Raw genomic sequence first — 17,582 nt, 5'->3', positions numbered from 1 at the left:
GCGATCAAACCCAAGGCCTCAAGGATGCTAGGCAAGCACTCTCCTACTCAGCTGCATCTCCAGCCTAGATAGCTAGCCTAGATAGCCTAGATATCATTTTTATAAAAAGATGAAACATTAAAAATAAATTTTTGTGGAAATTTGTACAGCTGGATGCTTAAAAAGCAGAGGTCAGAGTTCAAACCTCAGACTCCCCCCCAAAAAAAGCAGAAGTCAGTTAACATTTTATGTAAATGACAAGATAGTAAATGTTTTAGTGTCTACAGGCATAGAGGAGGAAAAGGGGGTGCTCTAATACCCCTATAACAAAAGATAGGCTAAAAAGAAAAAAAGCATAACAAATTTATTTTAGTTTTTTTTTTTTTTTTTCTTTGGTGTTACTGGGGCTTGAACTCAGGGCCTACACCTTGAGTCATTCCTCCAGCCCTTTTTTGTGAAGGGTTCTTTTCAAGATAGGGTCTCGAGAACTATTTGCCTGGCTGACTTCAAACCCCAGTCCTCCTGATCTTTGCCTCCTTGAGGAGCTAGGATTATAGGCAACAGCCATCAGCACTCAGCCTTAATTATAGTTTTATGTGATACAGGGGCCTTCAGAATAAAGACCCAAAGACACGGCAGGGTGAGGGGTGTCTGTTTTATGCCGAGGTACAATAAAGCTGGGACGGCTGTGTAGAAATGTGATGGACAAACAGACTGAGTGGGGAAACCTAGCAAAGCCTGTTTGGTCAGATTCTTCTGGACCTCTCAGTTTCTTGAATAAAAGGTCAGAAAGTGACTGTTTTTGAGAGAGTATCAGGTGACAGAATGCTGGAAATGCTCTCCGTCTTGGTCAGGATGGTGGTTTCACCTGTGTGTGCAGGTATGTGGCGGGACCCTCTGGAAGAGAGTTTTGTGACTGACTATAAGACAAGGATAAGGTAGAGAATTTCTTTATAGCCAGTTTGAGTCAGAAATGACGGGGAAGGTTAGCATACTAATTCCAGGCTTGATGTCTGGTTTTGGGGACAAGGAGTTACAAGTTTCTATGACCTATCGCAGGGAAGAAGAATTCTGATTTCTATGACTTGCTTTGGAGGAGAATGAGGGATGGAGGCAGGCAGGCAGGAGAAGGTTTGAAAGACCTTTGTTTTGAGACTGTTTCTGAGGTCTTCCAAACATACATTAAGTTAAAGTACTCAGCATATCAAAGCACTGTACTTTGGGGTACTATTTTCAGAGTCCCAACCTAGGCCAAGAGGCAGAATCAAGGCTATTATGTAGGTGCTTATATAACAAGATGGAAAAGAAATTTCCATTTTTTTGTTGACAAAATTCAAAATACAATGATAAATTGAGCATAATCTTTTATATGGAACAAGGGAATTCGTTTTTTGGAACTAACATGTCACTTAACTGGAGTTCAGTATTAGTGTTTCCTGTCATCCAAGTTGATTGCAAACATTCATCTGTTAATGCTGATCTGAAATGAGGTTTTATATATTTCTTCCTTGAATATATCTTCATACAAATAGGTACTGGAAATGTTGATATTAATCCTCAAGTATATGACTTCAGTTGAGCATTTTTATTGCTTAGATTCTATTTGCTTGTTAGTATGTCATTACATTTTAATTGCAGTTAATAGATGGAAGCTCCTCAATTGCAAAGTTAGGTAAATTTTGAAATTTGAAACTGTCCTTTTTATTTACTCTGATATCTAACATACTCTTCTAGAACTGTACTTTGAGTTCAGAAGATATATCTACTACAAATTGATGTAGGAATGGAGGTCTTGCTTCTTGTTTTACCTTTTGGCAGTATGGGAAGTATATTAAGTAGCTTGATACTACTTGTAAATGAAAGTGAAACAACTTCACGGTATGATTTTTACATATAAGTACCATATTACCTTGTATTTTTAGGTTTATTAAAAAAATATCGACTGGAGAGGAGATGGGGAAAGGGCATTGAAGGGTGAGTATAGTGCAAATACTGTACACACATGTATGTAAATGGAAAAATGATACCTGTTGAAACTGTTCTAGGAATGGGAGGAGTGGGGGATAAAGGAGAATGGTGGACAGAATGAATTCAAGTATGATATAATTGATATAAAGTAAGAACTTTTGTAAATGCCACAATTTACCCCCACCCAGTAAACAATAAGAAAAAGAAAAGGTATCAAGTCTGCAATAAAAGTTAATTTCCAAAAACATGGTGTTTGAGAATAGTGATTGAGGACAGTTTTTCTCATTTAGCAAACGTTTAATCTCAGCTCTTAACTAAACAAAACAACCCCACAGAGCTGGAGTGTAGTTCACTGGTAGAGTGCTGACCTAGTATTCGTGAGGCCCTGGGTTTGATCCTCCCCCCCCCCCCACACACACACCCACACACAAAACTTTGACTAAGTGGTGTTGGTGGCTCATGCCTATAATCCTACCTTCTCAGGAGGCAGAGATCAGGAGGACTGAGGTTTGAAGCCAGCCCCAGGCAAATAGTTTGCGAGACCCTATCTCGAAAAACCCCATTACAAAAAAGGACTGGTGGAATGCCTACCTAGTAAGTGCCAGACCCTTCAAACTCCAGTGCTGAAAAAAAAAATCAAAACTTTATTACTGCTAAGCCACTGAGCTGATGTGTTGATACAGCAAGTCAGGACATTCAGCTTTAATTTCTGACAAAAATTCACAGAACTGGTAGTTTCTAACTCCATGAACATTAACAAAGTTCACCTTTGACACTATTGGTCAAATATTTGAAAGATTCAAATATTTCCCACTAAATATCTGCTACTGAATATGCAGTGAATAACCTTAGGCTTTAAACACCTTACACTTTCACAAGATTTCTAAATTTGCCTATCTGAGCCTTTTTGTGCTGTATGTATATTTTCAGTTGTAACACATTTTAGCAGATTGTACTTCAGGTTGTATTGACTTAGTGTTTTTCAACTTCTTAGCAATATTCTTCCCTGTAATTGTTTCATCCAGACTATTCATAATGTCTACTATTTACTGCACACTCTGAACGGACTTCTTGAGTAGATGGCAACAATTGAGGAAATAGTATCAACATCCTTTGCCTAATTGAGACCTGAAGAAAACCACTGAAAATCATTTGCCTTAAAAAAAAAAAGTTTATTGATGTTTCTTCCAATGTTGGGTCTTTGAGCATTTTTTTTTTTAACTAACAGTCTAATAGTTTCGAAGAAGTTTTGTTTTATAGACAGACAGGTAGAATCAAGGATATTATGTGGGTACTTTATTTACTTTCTGTATACTTTATAATGCACTTCTTTAAATGACACAAATAAATTTATTTTTGTTTCCATGCTTAATAAGAGTAAATACCCACTATAGTGGAGTTGAATTGTTAAAATGAGTGATTCCTGTTACAAGTTACATCCACTGGTCATTTGTGTACAATCACCAATTCACATGAGTGATGAAGTGCCCAAATAACTTTGCTTCCTATTATCCTGCTGCCTGAGCCAAAGTTGCTCCAAATCAGGCTGAAGAATAAAAACCAAATGAACAGAGAACAAGCCAAGAAATGTCTGCTGATACAGGCTTTTTGTTAGTTTACATGTGATCTTTAAATGAACTAATGGTTTTCTAGTTTGAAGTCTTCAATTCAGTATAGCAACCAACCTCGTATCTACAAATATATGAAAGCATGACCATGAAATCATCCTCCAGGCTCAACAATCACTTCTGTCTCGTTCGAGATTGTCTCACTATATAGCTCAGGCTGGCCTAGAACTCTAGATCCTCCTGCCTCAGCCTCCAGTTGCTGGGATTACAGGTGTGTGACCATGCATGTCTCTGACAATCGCTTTTAAAACAAAACCTTATTTGGCTATGAAAACACATCTTTAGTTTTTGCACACACAGAAGTGTACTTTTATTTACAACATAGTCATGTTGTAGAATTTCATTATCACTGCTCAGATGCACTTATGATCAGTAATAATCTATGACATACTTTTCATGCTATTTTTGGAATATCATGTCCTCCTTGTTTGGGGGCTCACTCATCCATTGCTACTGGATGAGACCTGGAACTTGATTTGTATGGTCCCTGTGGCCCTCCCCCCACTTCTTCTCCCCTCCGCGCAGGGTTCGCTTGCTTTGCAGCACTCTACCACTTGAGTCACACCCCCCAAACCTTTGGTTTGCCTCTCAGCAGAAGGATTTTAGTATCAAACCACCACTTTCTTTTCTCTTTGGACAGGAAGAGTGAAAGCTCTTTCTTAGGCTTTGCAGATCTGTTTCAGGAAGCCCATTCTGGTGGTATTAATTTTTGATAAAACTTGTCCAGCCAATACTTCATAAAGTTCTCTTTCATACACCCATGTCATCAGCAGAGCTGTCTGTAAGTTTAAGATTCTTACTGCCACTAGACTACTGAATGGCAAGCGAGGCCGGAAGCCAGTTCTCTGGGTGCTATCTGGTCCTTTCACAATTCATTTCCATCGAAGACAGATTCTGCAGTCTGGGCGTGGACTTGGAGTGAGTATATTTAGGGTGATGAAAACACACCTCATCCCTGCTCCTCTTTGCTCAGAGCTAGCTGAAAGTAAGAAAGGCCTTCCCCGGTCAATTCCTAGTTTTGGTACCATATCCTCACACTTAAATTCCCAGTAAATATACATTCTCCACGAACTGAGTTCAGTGAGTCTGACAGCAGGACTGCATTGCTCCCTGTGCCACCCGGGGAGGCCAAGCAGGGGGTCTGCTCTCCCGCAAAAACCCAGGGAGCTGGCTGCTGACTGAGGGCGCGCGTGCGAGAGGGGCTTCCCTGGGCGGTGCTCCCCTTGTCCCGGCCGCCCGAGTTCGGGTGGGGAGGAGCTTGCACGGGCTGGGCGGGGCGGGGCCCAGAGGGCGGGAGCCGGGCGGCTACGAGGCGCCCTCGGCGCGGAGCCTTACACCGCATGGTAGGGAGTTCCAGGGCCCCCACCGCCCGCAGACCACCCGACGCTCAGACAAACATGGTCTGTACCCCGGGAGAGAGGGTCAGAGCCACTCTGGAGGTTGGTCCGGGAGATGAACTGGGAGCCCGTACTCCGGTAGGAAGAAGACAGGGACGGCCAGGCCGTACTGTCTCTTTAAGACAGTGTTCTTGCTGACACAGAAGGTGAGTAACCTGGCCCCAGGTCCCAGGAGAAACCCTGAGAAGAGATGGGTCATTAGTTTGGTCTGGGTAGGTGGATGAGAATACAAATCTCTGGGCGTGGAGTTTGGGGAAGTAATAAATGGTAGAGGGCCTCCACTTGAATCAAAGTCTCAAGATACCTTGTAAATTTTAACAGGGCTCCTTGAGAAGGTGGTGAGACTAAGCAAGTCCCAGTTCCAAAGGGAGGAGAGCATCACCCGGCTTCAGTGTCCACAGGGCACAGTCCTTCATGCCTCTTGGTAAGCATGGGGTGAAGGCAGGAGCTTCGGGCTTCAGTGGTGGATGGGAAGGCACAGGAACCACTGTTGCCAGCTGTCAGATGGCCTTGGGTATCCCGTCTTCAGGCAGTTTCCTGGGCCGAGAAGTGGGGCAGTACCCCAGGACCTCAGAGGGCACAGTACAAGAGCTGATAACACTGTGCTTCCCTGGAGCCCAGTGGGCAGAGGGGTGAGGCTGAGTAGTTTGATGACACAGGGTGAGCAGAACGAGGACTTGTGAGGTCACAGAGGAAGTGGGATGCTGCTGATGGGGCTTAGAGCTGGCTGCCTGGGGACAGGGAGGTGTTCGCCAGGCAGACACAGTGCTTTCTGCCTGTGGAAGGGAGTCTCTGATATCAGCAGAGCATATCTGGTGCCCATGGTTGACTGATGAGTCGGGTGAGGCCACCCCATCGCAAGGGTCCCCCTCCCCATCCTACACTGAAATGAAAATGGTCCCATGTCCACCATCCAGAAGCCTAAACAACATGTGGAAGGAAAGCAGCAGAGAGACTAAGTGGCATGTCCTGCTGTTTCCCTTTTCCCAAACCTCTTCCCAGGCAGACAGACCACCCTTGCTCTGTCCAAGCTCAGCTCTGTGAGCTTTCTGTTCCTCTTGAGTAGCTGACATCCAGCAATTGGGGTACCAGGGCTCTGGGGAGTATTGCTGGAGAGCAGATGCATTCAGAAGATCACCACTGATCCCCCCAACCCTCCTACTTCTCCAGATGCAGAGGCCTCCATGGCTGTGATAAGTCTGCTGTTCTTGGCAGTGATGTATGTTGTTCACCACCCCCTGATGGTCAGTGACCGGATGGACCTGGACACACTAGCCAGGAGTCGACAGCTGGAGAAGCGAATGAGTGAGGAGATGCGGCAGTTAGAGATGGAGTTTGAAGAGAGAAAGCAAGCAGCTGAGCGAAAGCAGAAGGCAGAGAACTTTTGGAGAGGAGACACATCCAGTGACCAGTTAGTGCTGGGGAAGAAAGACATGGGATGGCCATTCCAGGCTGAAGGCCAGGAGGGGCCTCTGGGCTGGATGTTTGGAAACCTGTGGAATGCTGGCCTCTTTTGCCTTTTTCTCATCTTTGAGCTCCTGCGACAGAACATGCAGCATGAGCCAGCCTTTGATTCCAGCAGCGATGAGGAAGAGGAGGAAGTCCGTATTGTGCCTGTCACCTCTTACAACTGGCTCACTGACTTCCCCTCCCAGGAGGCCCTGGAATCCTTTTACAAACACTATGTCCAAAATGCCATCCGTGACCTACCTTGCACCTGTGAATTCGTGGAGAGCTTTGTGGATGATCTCATTGAAGCCTGTCGGGTGCTCAGTCGCCGGGAGGCTCACCCACAACTGGAGGACTGTTTGGGTATTGGGGCTGCCTTTGAGAAGTGGGGAACCCTCAACAAAACCCAGAAATTTGACATCCTGGTGCCCATTGTCCCCCCACAGGGCACGATGTTTGTCTTGGAGATGAAAGATCCAGCCCTTGGTCGCCGCTGTGGCTGTGTGCGAGTGGAGTCTGAATGCATGTGCAAGCGTGAGAAGCTCCTGGGGGATGTGCTATGCCTGGTGCACCACCACAGGGACCATTCGGTGGTCTTGGGCAAGTGTACCAGCTCCATCAAGTCAGCCCTCTGCACAGGCATCCACCTGGATGTGGGCAAGACAATGCAGTGGTTCCGGAATATGGTCAGCAATGCCTGGGCTTTGGTGGCCCACAAATATGACTTCAAGCTCAGTCTCCCACCATCTACCACCTCCTGTAAGCTCAGGCTGGATTATCGCTCAGGTCGCTTTCTGTTAATTAGTTTGGTCCTTGGGGTGCAGCGGGAAGATACCTTGGTCTACCTTGTGAGTCAAGCCCCTGAGCAGGAACAGCTCACCAGTGTGGACTGGCCTGAGTCCTTTGCAGCCTGTGAACACTTGTTCCTGAAGCTGGTGGGGCGTTTTGCTCCTGAGAACACCTGTCACCTCAAGTGCCTCCAGATCATTTCGAGTCTGCAGAACCACCAGAGCTTACCCCCTGGGGCATCCCATCCCATCCTCACCTCCTACCACTTTAAAACAGCCCTCATGCACCTGTTGCTACGTCTACCCCTAACAGACTGGCAGCACAACATGCTCTCTCACCGGCTTCAGGACCTTCTCTGGTTCTTGGGCCGTGGCCTCCAACAAAGGTCCCTTAATCACTTCCTCATTGGTAACACCTTCCTGCCTCTGACCATCCCAATCCCTAAGACATTTCGGAATGCTGAACCTATCAACCTCTTCCAACACCTTGTGCTAAACCCTGTGGCTCACTCACAGGCAGTAGAGGAGTTCCACAATCTTCTGACCCAAGTGAAAACTCTGCCTTGTGCCCCACTGGCTGAGGCACCTTAATATTAAAAAATGGGAGAAGGTATTTCTGATTATTTAGCCTGCAAAAGAATTTATTTTTCACCTGTATCAGTGGTATATATGACCTTGACCTTGCCAGTGGGAGCTATGATAGGGTAAGACACTTTAAGAAGTGTGTGAGATGGCCATCAGGATGGATGCAACTTGCAGGCCTAATTTAGGGTAGGGCTGAGGTTTTCTTCTGACTTAGCTTTCATCATGACCCAAAGACAGTTCAGGGAAACGGATGTTAATAGGAGTATCCTGCTGCTAAGGAATTAAGATCCTGTGAAGTTATGTTTCTATACCAACCCTGGAAACAAAAGAAACCAGAGAATACCTCTGTTCCAGCTCACTCCTTTTTGTGAATGACTCCTTGTGAACTGGTTTTCTTATTGAACTGTTAGTTTAATTACCATCCAAGCTGATAGCACTTCACTTTATCCCAAATACTGTGAAGAAAAGTTCTCATACTTTAGGATCCAATTTTTCATACCTTCACGTTTTGAAAATATAACCAAGATGTTTATTTTCCATTTTCTTAATTAGCCCTATTTTCATATGATATAGCTGTTTTATGCATTTGAGAAAAGCCCCAATACTATCTAAATATTTGTTAGCATCGATTCACAAGAAAGCACTAAGTAAATGGTGACCTGTCCCATAATTGAGATAATGTATTTCCTATAATTAATGAAGTAGCCAACAACGGATGACCTTTATAGTGCCTGGAAGCATCACTATTATATGCCCTTCATGAGGAAAATCTTTCTGGGGACCCTAGATGAACAATTTGTGAGGGAAAGCTACTTGCTAAATGGAAAGAATGTTTAGTTGCCATGTGTAGCTGTGCATTTTCTAGTCATGCTTTTATATTCTCTTTTCAAAGATGACAAAGGGATTACTTGAACTATGTTTGCAGTTTTGAAAAGAAGGGCTATTACAATCCAGGCCCATTGCCAGAGCTGGACAGGAAGGGACTGGGAAGCAGTTCAACTCTTAACAGAGTCCTGATTCTACAGATATGATAGGTATATTTTTCCTTTCTTTCAAAGCCTTGAGCATCCTGAGGAGTGTTAAGAAATAGTGGTGGGTGTGGTTGTTTTGGAAATACCAATGGTGTTCCTATGCCAGGAAGAGTTACTAGGGAGGAGAATCTGGCCCCACATTTGACTTGACCTCAGGTGGGGGGCAGGGTGTGTGTGTGCAGATGCTAGTCTTTGGGGCTTCTGTTGCAGAGTTCACACTCTCTCCCAGCAAAAATAAAAGCATTCTGGAAGCTGGTATCAGTCAATATTTGGGATTCTGGCTACACAGAAGCTACTGTGCTTCCATGTCACTTGCTGGCATCTGCCAGTACTGCTTTCAAGGTATAAGATGCAATGATTGGTTCTATGCTGATGGAATTTCAGTTTTAAAACATGCATATACTTTTTGTTTAGAAATAATTTGCTAGTGTCTTAATTCCAAATCAATAAAGAAGTCTATTTTCTATATAAACTGGAATCTGTTACATTCTGCAGATCAGCATTCTCATATGCCTGTTCACAAGAAGTTCGTGTTACCCCAACAGCTCCATCCAGTACATACTGGTGTTTCTCAGTGTGCCTTAAACCAGTCTGTTCTGTGGTTTCCCAGTGGCCTGGCCAATAGCCAGGAAAGAACATTAAGGAAAATCTAGGTTTCATGGTGAAAGTTATCAACCAAATTAAAAGTTCTTAGCAGCTACAAATGACATACATAAGCACCAGAAGTCTACTCAGGTAGAAAGTAGGTCTGCATGGTTGTTTCTAGTCAGTCTAATAGGAGACAAGAATGAAAACATGAAGTTACGAGTGGGCAGAAGATTACAAAGAGAACAGTCAGCAAAGGTTGGGTGGGGCAGAAGGTACAAAGAAAGAGTACAAAAAAAAGAAGTAATGGAAAGAACAGACCTGTAGTGCTCTGGGAATGCTCTCACAATTAAAGGGGAAGCCTCTCAAGATAGTTAGGAAATTAAGCTGTATTCTGAAACAAAACCTAGTGAGCCCCCAGGATGCAACAGCAGTTCTAGTAGTAGGAATACCTAATGTCCTCTGACCAGCTTTCCATCTGGGAATTCATTTAATCCTCACATTACAACCTCACCAATTAGACTCCTTATCCTCTATTTTACATATCAGAAACAGGCACAGAAAACATGAAACTTTCCCATGGTCATAAAGCTAGTGAGTGTCAGAACCTGGAAGAAAGTACCTGCCCTAGCCACCTTTCAGCATGGTCTTTGGAGTAAAACAAGATTTAGGAGTGAAAGTGCTTTGAAAAGCAAAAAGTACTATATTGATTTTAAGATACAGGGATGTATGTTGTATATGTTATTGTTTGGGAATTCTAGAAGACAAATTGTTGGTTTTGAGCCCAGTATTTAGGAGGTCAGGAATTTCCTAGAGGCCAAAATGAATGCAAAGCCATTCCAACTACATGCCCATTTTGTTCTGTGACTTGATGGCTTAAATCAGGAACTACATTATGGCAAAAGCCAGCTATAGGCTGGAAGGTCAGAGCAAATTTAAAGCGAAAAAATTGCTTTTTAGGTAGCAAATTATTTACTCCATTATTCCTCTAGAAAAGTAAGGAGTTTCCCCTGTATTTTGGAGAAGTAGAATCTGGGGGAGGAGTACAATGGGGGAGAAATAGTTCCAGTACTGCTTTTTTGGCAGCCTAGCCATGGGGGAGGAGCCCCACTCCTTTTGTACAAACAGGAATTGAGCTTTGAATGCCACTGATACCACTGATAAATCATTCAATCTTTTGGCACCTTCAGTAGCACAAACTCTAAAACAAAGACGGCATTCAAAGTAGGACATGAAAGATCAGTCTACACTGAACAGGCCTGGCTCACAGAGACACTGCTAATGGAGCTGGTTCTGTCTCCCTGCATACAGAGTTCCATACAGTCAGCTTAGGAGGCTCTGTTACTGCCATAGAACAGCTTCAAGCCTCACCTGGTGAGTCATTTAGCAGCTTTCCTCTTCCAGAGGTTCCAAATCAGTTCTTCAGGGGCTCTCAATTCTGTGTTACCTAGTACCCTCTCAACTCTTGCTGCTCTTAGTGCCCACATGGAATCCAGAGGATTACACCTGTTCCCACTCTCCTTCCTTAAGTGCACTCAGCAGAGAACAAATTAAGCAAGGGACCTCAGTGCATACTGAGCCTTCATGCTCACAAGAAGTTGAATCTATTACCTGTTCTTCACAGAGCCAGTGAAGGAGGTATTGTCATCCCTATTTTATAGATGGGGAGGACAATGAGGCCCAGAGAGGTCAGCCATATGCAACCTAGGAACTGAGGATTGAACCCAGGGTCTCAGCCCAGGATTTAATTGTGCCTTCCCACTTTTCTAATCCAATACATATTGAAGTACTTGCTATGTCTGGAGCTAGCATCACGTCCTGAGAAAACAATGGTGAGCAAAGCTAGCTTTGTCCTCATGGAAGACATATTGACAGATTGTCAGTCTATGGAGGGGATTGACATCAAAGTCACCTCAGCATATGTAAAACTGCAATGCAGACAAGTTCTACTGAAGCCCCCAATAAGGAGATTTGATTGTGTCAGGGAAGACCTCCCTGAGGAAGTTAGCTTCCCAGGAGCTAACTGGGTGAAAATGATGAGGATAAAGAGGAACCTAAGTGGAAGAGATTAAATGTGTAGAAGAGCCCTGTAGTGGAGCTAGGATGGTGAGGGCATATCTGAAAGAAGGCCTAAGTGGACAGAGGGCAGGGAGCAAGGGGAAATGAGGTACAAGATGAGATGGAGTGCTCATGGGGGCCAGACTCTGCAAGGCCCTCTAGGCCCCCTTACAAGTCCCCAGGACAATGGAATCATTGAAGGGTATTAGACTTCTGGGAGGAAGTGGTGGAGAACAACTGGGAGCAACAGACCAGATATGTACTTGGCAAATACCACTCTGGGCCCAAAGGGAAGGAGGTCACAGCAGGGCAACAAGAAGGTCATGTAGATGAAAAGGAGAAAGACCTTCATTGAAAGGGATTTTTTTAGGCAGCAAAAAGCCAGATAATGGATTGGAGGTATGATGGGGGTAGGGAGACATGAGGATGACTTCTGGGTGCTGATGTGGGTTCCTGGTTGGTAGCATTTTCTGAGGTGAAGAACACTATACATTCCATTTCTTTCCTCTGTCTCACACTGCCTTACTCTAAAGATTTGAAGGTGGTCACTGGCAGAACAAGTTTGTACAAAAACCCAAATAGTTTAAAAAAAAAAAGTGGCTTTCAACAAAGGGCAGTGCTTTTGGTTGCCAAATCACTGAGAGACATTTAGTAGGCAAATGGTGTCAGTTGCTAGACATTTCTACAAAGAGAAGGGTCCCCCATGTCAAGAATTATTGCACTCTGAATAACAGCACCCGCGAAGAGAAACATACCAGATAACAGATGTGTGTGTTACAAGAAATTGTAGGATGTTCTAGGGATATTTGAGGGACTTGCCCTGGCTTTTCTTCCCATAATACAATTCTTGGGGTCAGATGAAGCTGAAGGGACAGTCAGGATTTTACACTCTGCTCACTTTTCCAACTTTTCTTTCCCTTTGGTTCTGAGGACTGACTCCACGCACTTGTGCATAATAAGCATGCACTCTACCAGTGAGCTACATCCCCAACCCTCCAACCTTTCTTTTTTCTTTTCTTCCTTCCTTCTTTCATTTCTTTTTCTTTCTTTTCAAGGGTGGCGGATGGTTTCCAGGAAACTTCGCAAGAATGTAGATAAGAACAAAGGCTTTCATTGAAAATACGTGTACATACATCATTTTGCATCCATTCTTCCCGCCTGGGTGCCTGGATCGTGCCTTATTTCGATGTTGGTCCTTCTCACCTCGATCTCACAACCCGTCCTTTTCTACCTCATTAGAGTTTTTTCTGCCACTAGAGCACAAGTCTCTTGGGGAAATGAACCTCAGTAATCTGCCTCTCCATTAGAAAGCAAATTCCACGAAGGCCTGCCCTGTTCTACGCATCCATTTCCGCGCCTAGCGCTCTTAAGGAGGAGGTTTTCAATACTATTTCGGGGTGTCTATAGACCCCTTTAAGTCCACTTACAGGGCTCCGCCAGGAGCCGTCTATACAGAGAGCATCTCACTTCCTCCTTAGGGCTGCCTACTCCAGCAGAGGACCGAGGCGTTCCGCGCAGGCGCGCCTCTGGCTCCGCCCTCAAGTGGCGTCACTCGGCCGTTACGGTGTTCGGGAATCCGGACGCGCGCAATTTAAAACCAGCTCCGGTGGCGCGGAAGGCAAGATGGGACCTCCGGCCCCAGGTGAGGCGGTGCTTGCAGGATGTACGGCGGGCAGGCCCGGCTCGGAACGGTGTTCCGAGGACAGTTCGGCGGAAGGACCTGAGCGGGAAGTGCGGCTATGCTCAGCTGGGTTCTCTGTCCCCCGGCGGAGGGCTGAAGCGGGCGTGTGGGGGAGGGGAGGCCCGGGGCGGTCGGGCGGGGCGTGCTTGGCCAATCAGGACACAGCTGTTCTGGCGTCCCGGGCGCTGGGAGCTCGGTTACTCTTCGCTGAAAGGTCGTTTTCCTAGAGTAAATGTTAGTTTCTGGTCAGTGGAAGCGCTATGGTTACAGCTCTTTGCTTAGAGTACATACATTGTTACAAAAATATTGAGCACTTTTTGTGCAAGACGCTCTGTCAGGTGCAGAGATAAAAGCAAAACAGCTAAGATCTCTGGCCTCTTGGAGCCTGTACTCTAGCTGGGGAGACAGACAATACTCAGAACAGTTACAGGTGACGCTCAGGGCCGTCATTCAGATAACAGAGTATGGGGGCTACTTTAGAGGAGGAAGATCTTTAAGCACAGACTGGGGAACGTGTTTGAAATACCAGAAGCAAGTGTAAAAACGAGGAGCTAGGAAAGAGCCTGGCCTGGGCTACGACCTAACTGAAGCATTGTGACTAAGCTTAATGCTTGAGATTGGGCAGGTAGGAAGGACGTGGTAGGCCTTGCTTGGAAAGAGGTTTGGAAATTAAGTTTCATTTTGGACATGGTTAAGTGTGATTTACTGGAGAGATGCCCAAGTAAAGAAATCCATAGTTACTTGGGTACGAATTTGACCCATGGGTTATTCCAGAGAGGATATAACCCATTGGCTGAGAAATGAATTTGTACATCATCATCATAGTATAGATTATAAAACGATGGGAACAGGTGAGAGTACTAGAAAGACACTATAGAGAGCACACCCAGGACCCTCATGTAGAGACTAGATAAAAAAAGGATGTGCTGGAAAAACTCAAAAGAGAGTGGTATTATAGAAGCCAAGAATGTTTCAAGAAGGAAGGGATCAGCTCTTTCCAATGCTATTGAATCTCAAAAGAGATGAAACCTAAGAAGTGACTACAGCATTTGACAACATGGAAGTTGTAGTTGATTATAACAAGACTGTTTTCATGAAGTAGTAAGACCAGAACCACACCAGATGAGTGGGAGATGAAGTACAGATACAAGGAAGTATTTTCAAGGTCAGTAACATCTGTTAAATGAATAGATGTATATTGTCAAAGGCAAAGAGAGTAGTCAAAGATTTGAAAAGTTAAAGTGTACCTGTAATTCACAACTTGAGTTTCCTTGGATGAGTTCTGCAGTGATTCCCTTTTCTTTTTTTGCTGGGGGAGGAATAGTACTGGGGTTTGAACTCAAGGCTTCCTGCTTAAGAGGTAGGTGCTATACCTAATGAGCCACACCTCCAGCGCCATTTCTTTACGGTCTGTTCTCAAAAGCGCCTGTGGCTTTCGCCTATAATCCTAAACTACTCAGGAGGATCACGGTTCAAAGCTAGCCTGGGCAAATGCCACAAAAAAAAAAAAATTCTGATTCCCTTCCTTACCCTGCAGTGCTCACATCCACACAGTCACAAGTCTTCTTGAATTTTTTTCCCCTAAAAATTTCTCTTGTCTCCTTCCTGTTTTGACATCCTCTTTGTTTTGGCCTCAACTAAGAGTATGTTAATGATATTTTTCAACTTGTGGGAAGCCATCGGGACCAGGACCATGAGAGGTTCTTCTTGTATTTATTCTTTTATCCCTGTTCCCCATTTTTATTTCCCTTCCCTCACATGACCAACCATTTAGTGTTAATTGTGTGTCACTTTATATTTATTTATTTTATGGTGTTGGGGATTGAACCCAGGGCCTGGTGCATGCTAGGCAGCCACCCTACCACTGAGCTACACCCTAGCCTTTTATTTTTTTAATGTGTTTCTGTAAAATAAGTTTTATTGTGCACGTGTGTGTGTGTGTGTGTGAGACCAATTGTGAGGTCTGTGTGTAGTTTTTTCTTGTAATGTTGAGGATCAAATCCATGGTCTTGGGCTCTTCTGAGCCACATCCCCTGTTTTTATCCCCATTTTGGGGGGGATGAAGAAACAGATGTTTAAAGCATTTGCTTGCTTAAAATTTCTCCAGCTAGTAAGTGATATAGCAGGGTTTAAAGCAAAACTTTCTGATTCTTAAAATCTGGAGAATTCTCTGAGTTTATTTTCCTTTTTCAGGAATCTTGTTTCTTGACCTACCACAGAAAGTCATAGTTACTCACTGCCATAGTTATACCCCTGACCTTGTCATTAACAATAGCTATACTCCTGGGCACCAGTGGCTCATGCCTGTAATCCTAGCTAATCAGGAAACAGAGATCAGGAGGAACATGGTTCAAGGCTAGCCATAGCAAATAGTTCCAGAGACCCTGTCTCGAAAATACCCAGTACAAAACAGGGCTGGTAGAGTGGCTCAAGTGGTAGAGCAACTGCCTAGCAAGCATGAGGCCCTAAGTTCAAGCCCCACTACTGCCCTCCCCCCCCTGCCCCCACCAAAAAAAAAAAAAAGACTAGAATATTGCATCCTACTGGTTTTCTCCCCATCTCACTAGTTGCACCCTCACCATTCCTTTTGCTGGTTCCTCTTTCCTGCTCAGTCTTCTCTCTCATGTTTACTTACTATGTGAGCTCATGTAGTGTTATGGCTTTGAATACTATATGCTGATGACTCTCAAATTATATATCTTGTCAGGAACTTAACCCTGAATTCTAGGATTGGATATCCAATTGAACCCCAGTTGGATGACTAATTAGTATCTCAAGCCTGGAGCCTTGACCTTGCCTCCTTCCCCCAACAAGTATACTTCTGTAGCTTCCTCTCTCAGATCCTGGCAACTCTGTTTTTATCAGTTGTTCAGAATAACCTTAGAGTTAGCTTTGAGTCTTCATGCCCCACATTTACTCCATCAGGAAATCATGCTGACTGTATTTGGAGACCCTATCCAATGTCTAGACACTTCTTACCTCCTACACTGCCACCTTTTTAGTCTGAGTCACCACCATCTGATCTAGTTATTAACAGTTGCCTTCTAACTGATCTTCTTGCTTGGCTATTCTCATTCTCTTTTCAGTCTGTTCTCAACATGACAGCCATAGGGATCTTCTTGAAGCATAAGTTAGATCACTTTATTCCTCTTCTTGTCACCCAATCACTTCTCTTCTCATTCCACATAAGAGGCAAATCTTTACAGTGGCCCACAAGTGAGGCTTATATGTCCCACCAGCTGTCCTTCCATGTTCTGACTAGTGTTCCTGTTCTGCTCTGCCCTGGAGAGCCTGACATCTTATTACCCTCTGGTGCTGTCATGCTGCTTCCTTGGACTTTTCCACTTCAGCCGTGCTGACCCTTAAAATGTTCTGGCATTTTCTCACCTTTGTATTTGCCGTTCCTCTGATTCCACGTGGCTTCCTCTAAATATCTGCATGGTCTCGGTTCTGATGTTAACCTTCTTGGAGAAGCCTGCCCTGACCAGTGTGTTTAAAATGACCTTCCATGACAGTTCCTCAGGTCTTACTCCCCTTTCTGCTTCACCTTTTCTGTATAACATTTATGTCTACCTCATATGCCATATATTTTCTAACTACTTATTAGGAAAATGTCAAAAAATTCATTGAAAGACCAAGGCCTATACTTACCACCTAGGTTAAACAATTATTAACACTATCTTATTTATTTATTGGATTAGGGTTTGAACTCAGGGCCTCACACTTGCAAAGTAGACACTCTACCACTTGAGCCGTACCTCCACTCCATTTTGGTTTGGTTATTTTTTTGGAGATGGGGGTCTTGCAAATTATTTACCTGGACTGGCCTCGAACTTCAATCCTACTAATCTCAGCCTCCCAAGTAGCTAGGATTCTTAGCATGAGCCATCGTTGCCCAGCCTATCATTTTTATTTTTGACTGATTCAGTTGAAATTAAGTTGCCCACGTCATGTTACTTTACACCTAAATCATTTCTCATGCGTTTCCTACAAGTAATGTTACCCTCTATACAATTATATCACAGTTATACTTTAGACAACAATCAATTCCCTAATGTTACCTGATATGTAGACTGTACTCCAAATTAACCTACTTATTCACAAAATGTTGCTCACAGCTGATTCTTTTTTTTTTCTTTTTAAACAAGGAATGGTTTAAAGCTCATATATGTTGTTTTTGGTTTATATGAGTTTTTTTTTTTTTGTAGTACTGGGGTTTGAACTCAGGCCCTCATGCTTAGTAGGCAGGCACTGTACCACTTGAGCCACATACCCCAGTCCTTTTTTGCTTCAGTTGGGGTAGGGCCTTGCATTTTTTCCTACACTGGCCTTGCACCACAATCCTGCCTATGGCGTCCTGCATAGCTAGGATTACATCACACTTAGTGGTTGAGATGGATCTTACTAGCTTTTTGCCTGGACTGGCCTTGACC

The 17,582-nt window shown here is 44.2% G+C and overlaps 2 protein-coding genes across 4 annotated transcripts in view; both read left to right on the top strand.

Annotated features, from left to right (window-relative positions):
- Positions 1-714: 714 nt before the first annotated feature.
- Positions 715-9,419, top strand: Itpripl1 (ITPRIP like 1). 3 transcript variants are annotated; one of them, XM_074050224.1, is made up of 4 exons: positions 715-859; positions 1,902-1,953; positions 5,294-5,396; positions 6,143-9,418. In XM_074050224.1, exons 3-4 carry the CDS (start codon positions 5,387-5,389, stop codon positions 7,798-7,800), a joined length of 1,668 nt encoding a protein of 555 aa, XP_073906325.1. In that variant the 5' UTR covers positions 715-859; positions 1,902-1,953; positions 5,294-5,386; the 3' UTR covers positions 7,801-9,418. The 3 variants fall into 3 exon arrangements, with proteins under 3 accessions (XP_073906325.1, XP_020014231.1, XP_020014232.1); XM_020158642.2 differs by lacking the exons at positions 715-859; positions 1,902-1,953 and adding an exon at positions 4,863-5,118; XM_020158643.2 differs by lacking the exons at positions 715-859; positions 1,902-1,953; positions 5,294-5,396 and adding an exon at positions 4,863-5,118 and having other exon boundaries at positions 6,143-9,419.
- Positions 9,420-12,962: 3,543 nt separating this feature from the next.
- Positions 12,963-17,582, top strand: part of Ncaph (non-SMC condensin I complex subunit H) — a 36,786-nt gene continuing 32,166 nt past the window's right edge. The window contains exon 1 of the mRNA XM_074050223.1: positions 12,963-13,110. Coding sequence (XP_073906324.1) covers positions 13,092-13,110 — 19 coding nt within the window. The 5' untranslated portion in view covers positions 12,963-13,091. The remainder of the gene's footprint in view (positions 13,111-17,582) is intronic.

This window comes from Castor canadensis, chromosome 12 (assembly GCF_047511655.1).
Source record: "Castor canadensis chromosome 12, mCasCan1.hap1v2, whole genome shotgun sequence".
NCBI lineage: Eukaryota > Metazoa > Chordata > Mammalia > Rodentia > Castoridae > Castor > Castor canadensis.
This window is presented reverse-complemented; position numbering and strand designations above follow the sequence as displayed.